This window comes from Blennius ocellaris (genome assembly GCF_963422515.1).
Source record: "Blennius ocellaris genome assembly, chromosome: 15".
NCBI classification, from domain to species: Eukaryota; Metazoa; Chordata; class Actinopteri; order Blenniiformes; family Blenniidae; genus Blennius; species Blennius ocellaris.
This window is the reverse complement of record NC_137664.1, coordinates 3,769,048-3,782,991: the sequence shown is the minus strand read 5'-3', so window position 1 is coordinate 3,782,991 and position 13,944 is coordinate 3,769,048. Positions and strand designations below refer to the sequence as shown.

General features: G+C 40.6%; 1 protein-coding gene across 1 annotated transcript in view; it reads right to left on the bottom strand.

The window, feature by feature from the left end:
* fibcd1b (fibrinogen C domain containing 1b) overlaps window positions 1-13,236 on the bottom strand; it is a gene marked incomplete at both ends in the record, with an annotated part of 123,115 nt that extends 109,879 nt beyond the window's left edge. Inside the window, one exon of the mRNA XM_080510101.1 lies at window positions 13,165-13,236. Coding sequence (XP_080366227.1) covers window positions 13,165-13,236 — 72 coding nt within the window. The remainder of the gene's footprint in view (window positions 1-13,164) is intronic.
* Between the last annotated feature and the right edge of the window lie 708 nt (window positions 13,237-13,944).

Below are 13,944 nucleotides of genomic sequence, written 5' to 3'. Positions count from 1 at the left end.
TCTAAGAACTAATGGTTTTCAAAGCGTGGAGCAGGGAAAGTCCTCTAAACAACATTCTCTTCTCCTAAGGAAAAATTCTAAAATCCATGAAAAATTAGGATTACTGAAATGTATATTTCATAAAAAACTTTTTTTAGCATTCATTATGAGCATAATGGAGGCTAATTCTAATTTAATAATTGAAACAGTTGCAGACTATCTATAAAGATATGAGAAGTTAAAAGTTTATATAACATTACAACATTTGGAAAATTCACACACAACTGTGTAAAATGTCATTGTGATATTTAAACTAAAATGGTCTAAATCCAAATATGTGTATATCTAAATGTATAAAAAGAGCACAAGAGATCGTATGCTAGGTTTTAGAGGATGTAATATGGAGTTATAATCTATATACATTTTCTTCATGAACTTGGTGCAGAACTATGAGTGGAACAGTTACAACGGTTACGGCCTATGTATGAAGACTTACGAGATTTCTCAAATTAACAGCATCTAACTAGCATGAGCACATTCTATCAGTTATGGAGTCACAATACAATATTCACTTGAATTGTATTTTCATTGGTTCTGTTTCAGAGCACTTGCATAAAACACAAGTTGGTAGTTTGTAAGGAGTATAGTAATTTTGGATAAAATGTTTAAGCAACAATAAAACCCTGCACTATGTCATTCAAACCAAAGCCTGATAACTGTTCAGTGTTTGTTTATTAATGTGTATTAACAAGATTTGCAGTTTGCCGCGTTTGTCTATTGTACTCACTGTTTCCATGAACTGCAAGAGGAAATGACTTGTATTTTTATACATACAGTGAACTAATTCTCATTATTTTATGAGTATATATTCAGTATTTGGTCATCTATAATCACTGCATTTTCAATTAGTCATTGCTTTTACTTCCATGACCAAACTACAGTCTGATTTGTTTACAGAAATGATACAGTTGTCAAGTTGGGGCCACGAGTGGGTGCTGTTGTTTGTTTTTGTAATGAAACGCAACTGAAGGGTTACTTATTTATTTTCAAATGTTGTCATTCTGCTTCCTTCTGAAGATGGGGATTGCTCGCCCTTGTAAACCCTGAGTATTTAGATCCTACTGTGTGATGCAAGTAATTCAGACAAGTCAGTGTCAGAACAGACACCCTGCTGAAAATCATCAGTGTAATTCTAGATTGCATATATATATATAGACACAGCAACACCAAAAAGGTATTTGTTTGAATATCGAGTTGATGTATATCAAGCTGCAGACTACAAATAGTGCCTGTGCAATAGTGACTTGGCAGTTTTGTGAAGGAGTTGATGTCTCACCGACTCTGGGGGAATGTCATGACATATATCTTTATAAACGGCAGGTGATGTGAGCAACTTATCAGACTGATGCTAGTATTTCGTATGAAGTGCCACAGGGCCAAAATGAAAAAGAAAAAAGAAAAAAACCCCAGACATAAGTATGCAAGCTCAAATTGTTTTATTGTATCATTGTATTTAATGTATAGTATCAGGAGGACAATAGGAACTGACATTCATACCCTGTTAAAGACCGTATCTGTATATTCTTCACTTAAAATATATATTTTTTGCAGAAAACATATTCAACAATCGCTATCAAATTCCAGACGTTTGCATTTTTATGTGGTTGCCATATTTTTTTTTTTCTATAATGTACAACATTAACTGAAGAGCAAGTGCATGCAAATGTATCTTGTTTTATGTATCGGTTTGCAAAGAGGTGTCTACGGCGTATGAGTGAGTGTTTCTCTGAGGAATATGTCCCGTTCTCCATGCTGCCAACTTCCACCACATCAGCAGAAACTATACTGGTCTGCAGTACTCAACATTTCCATATCCAATCTCATTCAGGCTAAGGTATTGCAGCGAGGTGCAGAATTTCACCAGAGGAAGCAAGACAACCCAGCTATAGTAAAGCTCGTCTGCCACCATGGAGTAGGGTGGGGGTGGGGGTGGGGGGTCAGAAGCTCTTCTGAAATGAGATGGGAGATGAAACATGTCGAGAGCATGTTTTCTTTTTTTAGTAAATGGCACAAGACAAGTTAGATAATGTATGGCAGAGCCACTTCAGATGTTTTCTTTTTTTTTTTCTTTTTAATGAATTAAGATGATGAAACATTGCCATCCAAGATATATCAAATCCAGCTGCGTATGGAGACATTTCTCTTTTTTATTTTCCAGTGACAATCATTCACCTATATATTTGGAATCGTTTAATCTATGAATCATTTAACGGGAGGGTTTTCGGAATAACAACAAGCCATGGGAGTGAGGCCTGCAATCCTCATTTATTCAAATGTGCCACTTTCCCCCAGCACATCTGAATAATGGCACACAGTCTGCCAGATTGAATTTTTGATGATGAATAAATAATGGATGTTAGTGGATAAGTCTGTTAATATATTAGCCATGAGTTTGTCATAACTGTTTAATAGGATTGGAGCGATAAATACATCTCTGCATTGCTCCTCTGTCTGTCTGAGTTCTGCATATCTTTTACGAATTGTTTTCATTTTCATCTCCCTGCTATTGCCCCTTACTTATTTGTCAACCTCGTGTCAATTGTAGATCTTTCTCCGGGTTTTCGTCTCATTTTCATCAGACGTAAAAACAAATATATTTTTGTTTGTTTTGAGAAGAGAGTACTTTCGAAGATAAACCATATCATAACAAATGTTTGGGATTTGTATTTGTTTTAGGGTGGCATGGTGGAAAGGTGATTTGCACTCTCATATCACGGCAATAATAGCTACAGTTCAGGTTTCTGTGAAAAACAGGTGTCACACACATTTGAATTCAGGTGCCACATGCAGTCCAATATCATTTTGTGTGGACCGAACTGGTAAAATAGAACCAAAATAACTTAACAAAATTAAACTTTACAGATTTTCTTTGTTGTGGCGCACAGTATGCATAAACAAAATGTCTGTATTTATGTAAAAAGCAAACAATTACTCCCAAAAATTGATTGTAATCTCAACAGAAAGCCAATTTTAGTGAGACATTCTAATGCAAAATGTGTCGTTTCTGTTATTCTTAAGAAATTTGTTTACAATAATCAATGTTTTCAAGCACATTTTCACAATTTGGTGGTTTGATTGGATTGGAGGATCTTGCAGGTCTGTTTTGGCCCACGGGCCTTATGTTTGGTACTCCGGTTTCTTCCCAAAGTCCAAATACGTGCATCCAGTGAAAATCAGCGAGTTCAAAATGTCCCTGTGATTGGCTGGCGACATGCCTAAATTGGATTTACTTCGCATGCAAGATCTAATTCAATCCCATTTAATATCATCATATGAAAGCAAAGTTTCTGTGCCTGAACCTCTGACTAAATCGGTTACAAATAACGAATGTGGCAAGGATCAGGAATCCTAGTTAACAGGAACAACATTGCATTCTCAGCTCCCGTGCTTGGAGTCAATTAATGTCGCTATTAACCTCAAGACATCTGATGGTGCATGGCCCATAATGACGCCATTATGTTTCCTCCGTTAGCCGAAGCAGGTCATCAGCAGGTTGAATATACAAAGCCAGTTTGCCATGGAAGCGAATCTATTTGACTGAGAGGAGAGAATCAATTTCTTTTTTTTTTTTGGAGCGCATAAAAAGTAAAAGAGAGTCACAGAGCAGAGCAGCTCAGTCACACGTGCTCTGCCAGTTTAAGAGAAGATGAAAAAGATGGCCCGTACAGTAGCACTCAAACAGATGCCACACTTTAGCATCACTTTTTTTTTTCCTATCTTGAAAAGGATAAGGCACACAGCCAGGACACTCTTCCATATTCAGACAGTTTTCAATGTGACTGTGTGTTGAAACTGAATTAAAACTCAGTCCTATGATGTTGTTCTGCTCCAGATCCTGTGGCCAGAGTAGATTGATTGCTTGATTAAACTCATCCATTCATGATAAATAATTTACTGATTTTTGTAGAGTTTAATTAATTCCCTTATTGTTTACTGCTTGGGCTGCATTCTTAGTTAAAAAATAAAAAAAAGCGCTCATGTGTATGTGATTTATATTGTGCATATTGTGCATGCATGCATGAGTATTTTATGAGTGCTGATTAATGTTGAGCCCAGGGAACGAACAAAAAAACTAAAAAGCTTCCATTACAGTTTACCTTAAAAGCAGAACCCCCCCAATCTCACCTCTCTGTTTGATCAACTCTTCAGCGTCACATGAACAGAGCTCTTTAACACTTAGATTAAGATCGCCGGGAGGAAATTGGACACTTCTCACCACAGATATGGAGATAGACCCCGATCCGTCAGTGGAATGGACCCAGCTCGTTGTCCATCAAAATGACTGAACTCTCCAACGCATGCACGCACTCTGTCTCACTCATCCCTCCCTCCCTCCCTCCCTCCACCACTCTGCCTCATTTCCAGCCCACTCTTTTCCTTCCCATCTGCACACCTCTCATCTGCCTCTCACAGGTGATTTCCAATGCATTTTTAATGATGATTTAGCTGGGAGGTGAATGATAAATTGCCCGATAGCCGTGTTAGTCTTCTGAGGTAAAATTTTTTATTTTCCATTCTTTCAGATCTTTTTTTTTTCCTCTTCACCTTCATGGTTCTAGAAAAAGCACACACACACACACACACAAACATGCAGGAGGGGGCTGAGCCATGCAGACAGAAATCTAATGCCTCATCCTGCCTGGTTTCCCTTTCTCCCTCACTCTCTGCCTCACACTTTTAGCTCTTCTGCAGCGAAACCCTGCCCATCAGGTCAGCTTGCTGACACATCTGTCAATACATGCTCTGGGAGGTAGAGTATAACCTTGCCCTGTGGTGCCATCCTAATGCTCCCTACTCGGCTTTGCTGTGTTCCCATCTATTCAAAGAAGTCACCATTTGGCTCGCCCACACATTTAAGGACGTGTGTGTGCAAAAGTCACATGTGATTTTACCCAAATGGACACACACACAAGCTCAGACTGAACCTAAAGCATAAGCAGTGTACAAAACCAACACAATCACCAGAACCACGACTCAATTAAGTACAATTACTTTCTATTGCAGCTGTTGTTCTGGATGCAAGTGAGCCCTCGGTGATGCTTTGGGGCATCTGTGATGAGCCTTGTAACCGATCCAAGAGTCGACTGCGGAAAAAGACCGCCTTTCCTCCAAAGCGCTGTGTGGTATATCTGATAACAGTCTTTTTGTTGGAGGTATGTGGGATTTCAAGCAGCTGGAATACATCTGCGTCATCGTACGAAGGTACATGTGCCCCCAGCGAGCCTGCTGTCTGCTCGACGCTGATCTGGGACCTTCTGTGATTCATACTCTCCAGCCCTCACACGTCCTTTTATACGCTACTCTGGGTTACACTGTTGTTTCCATACTCTGCCTCCGATCTTTATTGTGCTTCTTTTATCAAGTACTGCGTTGATTCTTGTTCCCATGCTCCCATCCAGACTGCCCGTTTTTCTCAGGCCTCGTTTACACCTTACTCCACCAGAAATCTGATATTGAAATGTCCTGTCCATGAACGTCAGGAAGAGATATGGAAAAGGAGACAATGAGAGGGGGTAAAAAATAAAAAATAAAAAAAGAAATGACACAAGGGTTAGATAACAAAGGCAAATAGAGGATGAGCAGCAAGGCCAAAAGCACATAAAGGACAGCTGCTGCCGTGCATCAGAGGAGTAAAGCCCTTGGTTTAAACAGCTACATATGTACAGTATGTTGGACAAAATGGATTTGCGGTAGAAACCTAAACAAAACAGCTCGCTACTCCATTAAAGGCACTAAATCACTTTGTATGAAAAAAAAAGCTCTTCTCACTTATGTAACAACTTGACAGTAATGGCTCGTTACCACTTTGATCCACCAACACACAGACTCCTCTCACACATTCATACCTTCAATCTAACAATAGGCCCACACTCCAGTGAACCACTTAGGTTTTGATCCTGCAATTCAACAATACCAAAGCGATGGGTTTCAACTAGACAAAGCGCATATAGGATGCGGCCAAAGCTAGAATGGAAAATGCTATTGTAATGACAAAAGGCATCAAAAGAGAGGGGGTGATTAGGAAAGCATTTTGTGTGTGAGGAGATGTGCCCACTGCAAGATGAAAAACACAGTGAAAACATTAAGGCTTTGAGATGCATTGTAGCACACACCGATTTAAAGGCGGTGCTGTTCGGAGGAGCAGTGCCAAAGTGAAATCTGTGACACTGAGGGATTGTTTTTTTTGGGGGGGGGGATTTTGATTAATGGAATAATTTCAATGTACTCTCGCCTCTACTTCATACTGCTTTTAAAAGGAACAATGGAAATATAGTCGTGCAAACACACCATAGAAACATGTACAGAGCCACAGAGACAATGACTAAGTTACTGGTTACTCTCGTAGTTACCACAGTAAAAGGAGAATGTGTGTATCCCAGCATGTATTTTTTTTTTTCTTGTAATCTTTGCAATTGAATACCATTGAAATGTCAAGTGCAATTTAGATTAAAGATTTCATTCTTATGAAACTGCCTGTTTGAGAATGGGACGTTTTGACTAAAACCAGCAGTCCCAAAGCACTTTCACTGATAGTGACATTCACCCAATCAGACACGCACCCACACACTGGCGGCTGCCATGCAAGACGCTCAACCACCCATTGGGAGCAATTTGAGGTTCAGTGTCTTGCTCAAAGACCCTTTGACATATGGATGAGGGGAGATGGGGGACTTTTGCTTGAGGATTAGCAATAATAGTCAAAGCATCATCTTTTAAAATGAAACACTGGGATTAAATACAGATAAAGAATGCTGCTCTGTGTGAGAGAAGGTATGTGGCATGAGAGGCACGCTCAATACGTGAGAGTTGGCCACGCTAACGCAACATTAGCTGAACCAGATGAGCAGACGTCATTTTCAAGATTGCATTCAATAGTGCAACGGTTGTCCGTTTATGTGACAATGGTGCTCAGGGACACTGAAAATGCAACATTTTGAAAGCGATGTAAGTTTTCGGAAATGCCCGGAGTCGGTCTCAGTGGAAACGGGAGGAAATGCAACTTTTCTGAAACGTTGTTACCTTGCATGCGCACCGCAGGCATAGTAAATAGTTGTGCACAAACGTGAGGAGATGGACAACAACAATGCAGTGTCATGACTCCAGGTTCATATTCTCCTGGGACTTGGAGGTTTTATAGTTGAGAGTTCATGAAACAAGAATGCAAAAAACCAATGAATTTTCACTTGAAAAGTTTTGCAAATGTGGCCTCGGTCAATTAAAAGAAGATGCACTCTAACCATTTTTTTTCAGTTCTTGAAGAAATAAAACTGATCAGCTAATTACAATAAGAAGAAGCTGAAACACCATTCAGACGAATGAATGAGACATATCAAACAAGTAAGCTGCCATTAATGCTATTAAATCTCTGGTACTGTGTAGAAGTGATAACCTTACTCACACTGGAATATGTTGCAAGAGTTCAGGTTACTACATCATTGATGGTGATTTTCCTCCAGTAAACAGGAGTTTAAGGCAATAATAAAAGACGACAACAGCTTTAGATGATGTTTATACCGTAACATTTGGTTTTGTAAGTTGATAAAGAGAGACAACAGCCCTGCAACTTACCTACTCTTTCTCAAGCAATTGTAACCACATCAGTTGAAAAATGTGACTGTTCAATGCTATGGCTCACCGTGAAAGCTGGATTTGGGACAATACATTTTGAATACAACAATTTTGGATGAATAAGACCAATGTGAAAGTGTTGAAAAGTTCTATAATACTACCCTTTTAAGTGTTAAAAACAAATCTCACTAAGAATTATCAGGTTCGAAGTTGAATCTGTAGAGACAAAACTGTCCAAGCCTGACAAAGTGGCAGAAAGTCATTGCACTTTGTATGATTTTGTTAATTTCCAGTCGAGCTCTTCTGAGCGCAAGTTTTCTCCACATCAATGTAAGTCCCAGCTGTGTGTCAAGACGTGATTTTCACAAATGGATGAAGCCCCCCCCCTTTTTGGTGCGATTTAACTTTAGCTGTCAGGTGTTTCCTTGATGCCACTCTGAGTGAGGCAGGAGAAGACAAAGGCTTGAGGTTGTTAGAGTTCTGCTGCCGCCATGGAGAGACCCCCCACAGGGAAATCACAGACCCACTGAACCAAAGAAGTCTCCCTGCTCTCTTTTCCTCTGGTCTACGAAACCTTCTCTACCTCCGGCCTGCTAGGCAGGTTCATTAGTTCGACAAGGGTACCCACAAAACTGGCCAGCCCACATCTCACAAGTACAGCCACGATCTTTCACCTCTCAACAGTATCCTGTGATTGAAAAGCCATCTAAGACATCGGCGTGAGCCAGCAACAGGAGGCCTGTTATAGAATATATGTCAAACTCATAATATAAACTCTTGAAGTACAACTCAAAGAAGCACATAGTAGCTTACAGGAGAGTGCTATTATTTTTTTGGCAGAGCAATCAAACCAAATCAATCAAAATCTCGATTCTTTTTTGAAAGGTTGCAATTTTCAAACCCCAAGTGCTTCCTTAAAAGATTAGGGGAACAAGGTCTTGATAAGGATGTAAAACTCTAAGTTAATGGCTGCTGATTAGATTAACTACAATGACAATTGCTAATTTGTTCTACTGCTGTTAATTGATGTTAATTTTCCTGCATATTCTGGTCATATGCTTGCTCTGACTATACCAGTTATTTTAATTTACTCATTCAATTGGAGTAGTGATGTTAAGCACAGCCATTCTTCTTTTTTAGTATTTTCTTTTTGGGTGGGGGGGGTCTCAACCGACTCCCAGGGGACACATCTGACTCTTTAGCTGCTAAATGCTGCACTATGTTCCCCTTTGCTTTCACAGCTTTTTCACTGGAAATGGCTGGCAGACAGCTAAATAATGACCTGACACTTGATGACTAGACTCAGCCAAGACATCTCTATACATCCATTACAATATGTGACCCATTCTACTGTGTGGCTTTGTTCCGATTCTGTCACTTGATGTCTTACTGTGATCTATATATAAAAATCACATTAGTTACTCTCCGTTGTCACTGGAAAGAATTAAGTTTGAGAGGAAATGATTGACAGTTGCTCAGTGGAGCTGTCTGAATGTCATTTTTTTTTGTTTTATTGCCGTTGCAAACACAATTGTTTTATACATATTGCATATGAACTGTCACTGCAATGCCAAAACCGGATGTCACAACATTTCTTATCATGAGTGCAATAAAGAGCATAATCACTTGCCATTTAACATAAGTTTTTTTCATTATCATCTCTGCTGAGCTGTTATCAATGAAGTCAAGTTTAACCCTGTCTATTACAAGGGAAAATTCAGCCAACTCGAATATACCACATGATTTGATGTGCTTGTGATGCAATAATGTATAGTTTAGTACATTGATTACCATTTCTAACCAATGCGGTGAACATTATTTTATGTCTTAAGACATTTAATTAATTCATGTCACAAAACTACAGTGTTTAAGCATTTACATTAAAAGTGTACAATTTCTTTGCAAGCAGTGGGAGAAAGAAATAGCAGAATCTCATGCTAAATTGAAACATGAATCTCAAAGAAAATGAGTATACCAAGAATGTATCTTTTGTGGTGAAAAACTGGAGAGTGAAAATTTGAAACTGTGCAGGCTGAAGCAGCACAAGTCTACCAAAGAGCAAAGAATTCATCCTCAGAGAACTAGAACTCGTCATTACAGAATATAACATAGAAACTGTATTTTATATATTGTGTGTTATGGAATTGCTTCAACTGATTGACTTTGCCAACAAAAGTTGGGCGAGTCAGTGGGGGTCACGGAAAGTGTAAAATGTGTGCACGTCGTCGTGTCAAACAGTGATAACATGAGGCAATTCTGGTGGATTAGGAAAAAAAACCTTTGTAGTTCATTGGTCTCCATGGTGACAAAAGTGGCGTTCGTGAAGGCATGCACTCTACAGAGTGCCCGTTCTCGTTTTGTATTGGAACAGGGCATGTTGGGAAGTGGGGTCAACTAAGTTTCGAATGGTAAAAATGTGCGTCCATCAAAAACATGGCTTTGTAGAGACCAATGGACAGCAAACTCCTCAAGAGGGTGTGTAAACCCAAAGAGTTCATCCTGAGAAAAAGGAACTCATCATTGCAAAATATAAGAAAGAAACTGTATTGACGTTCATTTCTTGACTTTACTACGTTAAAAGCTTCGCTATCACGACTGGTTTGTCTCAGTGTTTATATCTTGACGGCGTGTAGTTTAATTTGTATAAAATGATCCTGTTGGGGAAAAAATGAGCTCCACACACTACAGTATGCAGGCACTGTAAATCCAAATACTCATCAATCTTACAGCTTTGTGTTTGATGCATTGGAGAGACGAAACTATTGTTGGATGATGTGCCAACTTATTGATTTGTTGTTGTTCTTTATTTTTCATACTTTGATCTGATTGTGTTGACCCGGGGTTCTAACAAGGAGCCTCTAAAAAACCGACAGATTGTCAGATATATGTTCCCTCTTTATGTTCGATGCGAGTTGGCGAGCCGGAGCTGTATTGCATGGTTTTTCTAGACTTACAGCCAGAGTCCTTTGCAGAGCTTTGGAAAGTTTGGACTTCTCAGAGTGGTATTGATTACCTCCAGCCCGAGTGGGCAACCCCACTGGGCCTTCACTGCTACACTGTGAGCGTGTGTGTGTTTCCATTCATGGGACATGTGAGGATACCGACTTATATAAAGCTAAGCCACATATGTGCGTGTGTAGGTATCACATTGAGGATATAAAACTACGACAAAAGATTAGTTGGAAGTAATTGGCCGAGTCAGGCACAACACCAGAGACAGTTATAACTCTTGCTAACATTCCATGAAATCAATATTGGTATTTCAACAGCACGTTAATACATCCCTTATTTTTTGCGTGTCTTACATGGCATTGCATTTTACAGTAGATGTGTTAAATGTTTTTTCTTTTCACCCTTTTACGTCATTCATTTTACCATTCTAAAGGCAAACAGCGGCAACCTTGAGTCAGCTCGGCTTTCCTTTTCGTCGTTCAAACAAATCAATCAGCGTTCACAAGCAATACAATCAGTTATCTGATCACGAGATCTCAGCTGCTTCTAGTCCACCGAAATTGATTTGATAGCTGATGACTTTAAGTTGCACTCGAACCGTTGTTTTGCTCCAAACCCACTTCCGTCTGTTTTGCACGGGGGCCTGGAGTGGCTCCACACTCCCAACAAAATCGAATATGCAAGACTTACCAGGAGATGTTTTGTAATATCAAAACAAACTGAGAACACAAGAGATCTCTATTACTTGATCCCTCTGTGTCTGAAATGACTGTGTCAATAGCACAAGTCTGCAGATAAAGGTTTGCTGTTACTGCTGCTCAAGATTACAGAGTGGGAGAGACGGGCTGACACACACAAACACGCACAAACACAAACACGGCGAAAGAGAGAGAGGGAGTATTAATGTGTCTGTGTGATAGCGAAATAACAAGTGCAGGAGAGGGAGACAGACTGATGCGGGGAGGAGTGGGACAGATAGGAGCATTAGCCATCCCCATTTCCGACAACCTCCCATCTAACCCCCCCTTGATCTGATCCACACCGAGTGCTGAAGTTATGGCACATATTTTGCCTTTTTATCTATTGAACTCCCTTCTCAGGATACTGGCATTTTATTGAATCATTTATTTTATTTTTTTTCCCCAGGAACACAAACATAATAAAATCTGATCACATCACAAATCTCTCTCGCTCGCTCTCTCTTTTTGGGGCAATCTGAAGCAAGGATTCAGGGTATTTCAGGGCACAACATCACATTCACATCACAGTTTATAACCGAGAGAGAACATTCTCGGTATTCTTACGACCTTTTAAGTGGTTATAAAATGGGCAAAGCAGCGAGTTACATTAAAATCTGCCAAATGAATCATATGAGGATTTAAACATAGGGTGGTATGGATCCATAAGTATGACTCGAATGCAGGCCAGACTGTCACTGTGCAAATGACTCAGGCTGAGCCATGAAATCTACAGGAGCAGGAGACAGGAAGGCACAAATCTGACACCTGCTCGGCTTTGTAAATTGAAAGAAGTGCACCACAGGCATGTTTTCTTTTCCCCTCGAACATTTGCTATGGCACAATGCACAGTGCATTTTACAGCCCTGAGCAAACATTTGCAGGGAGTTGAATAATGTTGAAGCTTTCTGGGAAAGCCTCACGCACTCCTCTTACCTTCATCATGGCGAGCTGTTCATGTGGACAAAAGCAGCTTAAGGCTACATCAGCTGTGAGTAGGTGTCCAGTATATGAACTTTTACGCACATTTATTTTACTTTTCAGCAATGTTGCATAACGGCCATTCTCATCTGTATCACTAGAGGAGAGACGTGCGTCTCTCCCTGGTGAAAAAGACAGCCTTTATTGGTAATCTGATTCATGTCCCAGCTGATATCTCCCTTTATGAGCTGCCAATAACCCCCCTACTGACCTTGTGAAAACACATCGACTATTCCCCAAAGTGAGCGCGCCCGGCTGCGGCACAACGGCACGTCCGCTCCCGTCTCAATTCACCCGAGCGGGAGACAGCCTAAAGAGCTCTGGAGTGTTAATAGCTATCGGAGGATGTCCGCGTGCCAAGTTTCAACACTCAAACAACACAACGCAAATGCGATTTCCAGACACCCGAGTAGCCTCCAGTCTCATCTCAGACAATTGTGTGCAGGCTGATCTGGTGAAGACGCAGCGGAGACGCGCCACAATTATCTCCCGCAGTGATTTTTTTTTTTTTCCGCCCCTCCAAAGCATAATTCATCACTCCTCCTCAATTAACGCATTTCGCTGACACATTCACGCTTTGTGACACACTAAACTAAAGTAGCCACAGGGAGTGTGTGATGTTCTGCGGGTGGGTTTTAAAGACAAGTATGACAGGAACAGAAGTGCCAAAGCTCGGAGAGTCGATGGAAGAACAAAAAAAAACTGAAAAGAAGCTCATCTGCGGTTCTTGTACACTGTCTCTACAGTGCAGTGATTCGCCCGAGAGGCGCACATCACAAAAAAAAAAAAAAAAAAAAGAATCCAGCGTGGTAACACTGCACCAAGCAGATGCACCACTCCTCACACAAGACACGATGCAGCTTTGGACAAGTGGTGCGAAACATACCTGGTTTTTATGCCGGGTTCCATCTTCGAGTTCAGAAGAGCTGTTCATGGTTCCCCATCGGTCATTTACCATCCTACGGAGAATCTGCGCATCACATCCGCCCGTTTGTTCCAGGCGACATAGAATAAGCCCACACTCTCTCTCTTTCTCTCCCTCTCTTTTTAAGTCTTTACCTGGGATTCAGCCTACTCCATGAGAAATGTGGAACTGGAGATTTAAAAAAAAAAAAAAAAAAACGAAAGACGAAAATGAGGCAAAACTGTACTTCTGCGCCAATTTACGCACCATAAAAATCCTCCCGAGTTTGTGGGTTTGACGTTATTCCAACGAATTTCTGGGATGAAAATGAGTTTTCGATACAAGCTCCGGTGTTTTGGAATTCAATTAGATTGGATTTATCAAAAGAAGAAAAGAAAAAAAAACCTCGAAATATTCCGAAAGCGCCAGCGCAGTCCTTCCAGAAAGAATAACAATCTCCCTTGACTCAGATTGCAAAGTGCAATCCACCCTTGTTACCAAGACAGTTTGAGGAAAAAGCCAGCGTGTCCAGAACTGTGTCCACCTCTGACAAAAAAGATGAAGAAAAGACGAGATAGCGCCGACGCGCCTTTTTCTTTTTAACTTGAGGATCTCCACTAATCGAGTCCACGGGTTTGGGATAGAGCCTCCTTTATTTGCGCCGGGGCTGCTCTGGCTGCTGGTACTTCACAAGAGTCGCCTTTGACGAGACGGGTGCGGAGAAGAAGATTAGCGCGCTCTGCCTGCGAGCCGCACGGGGCG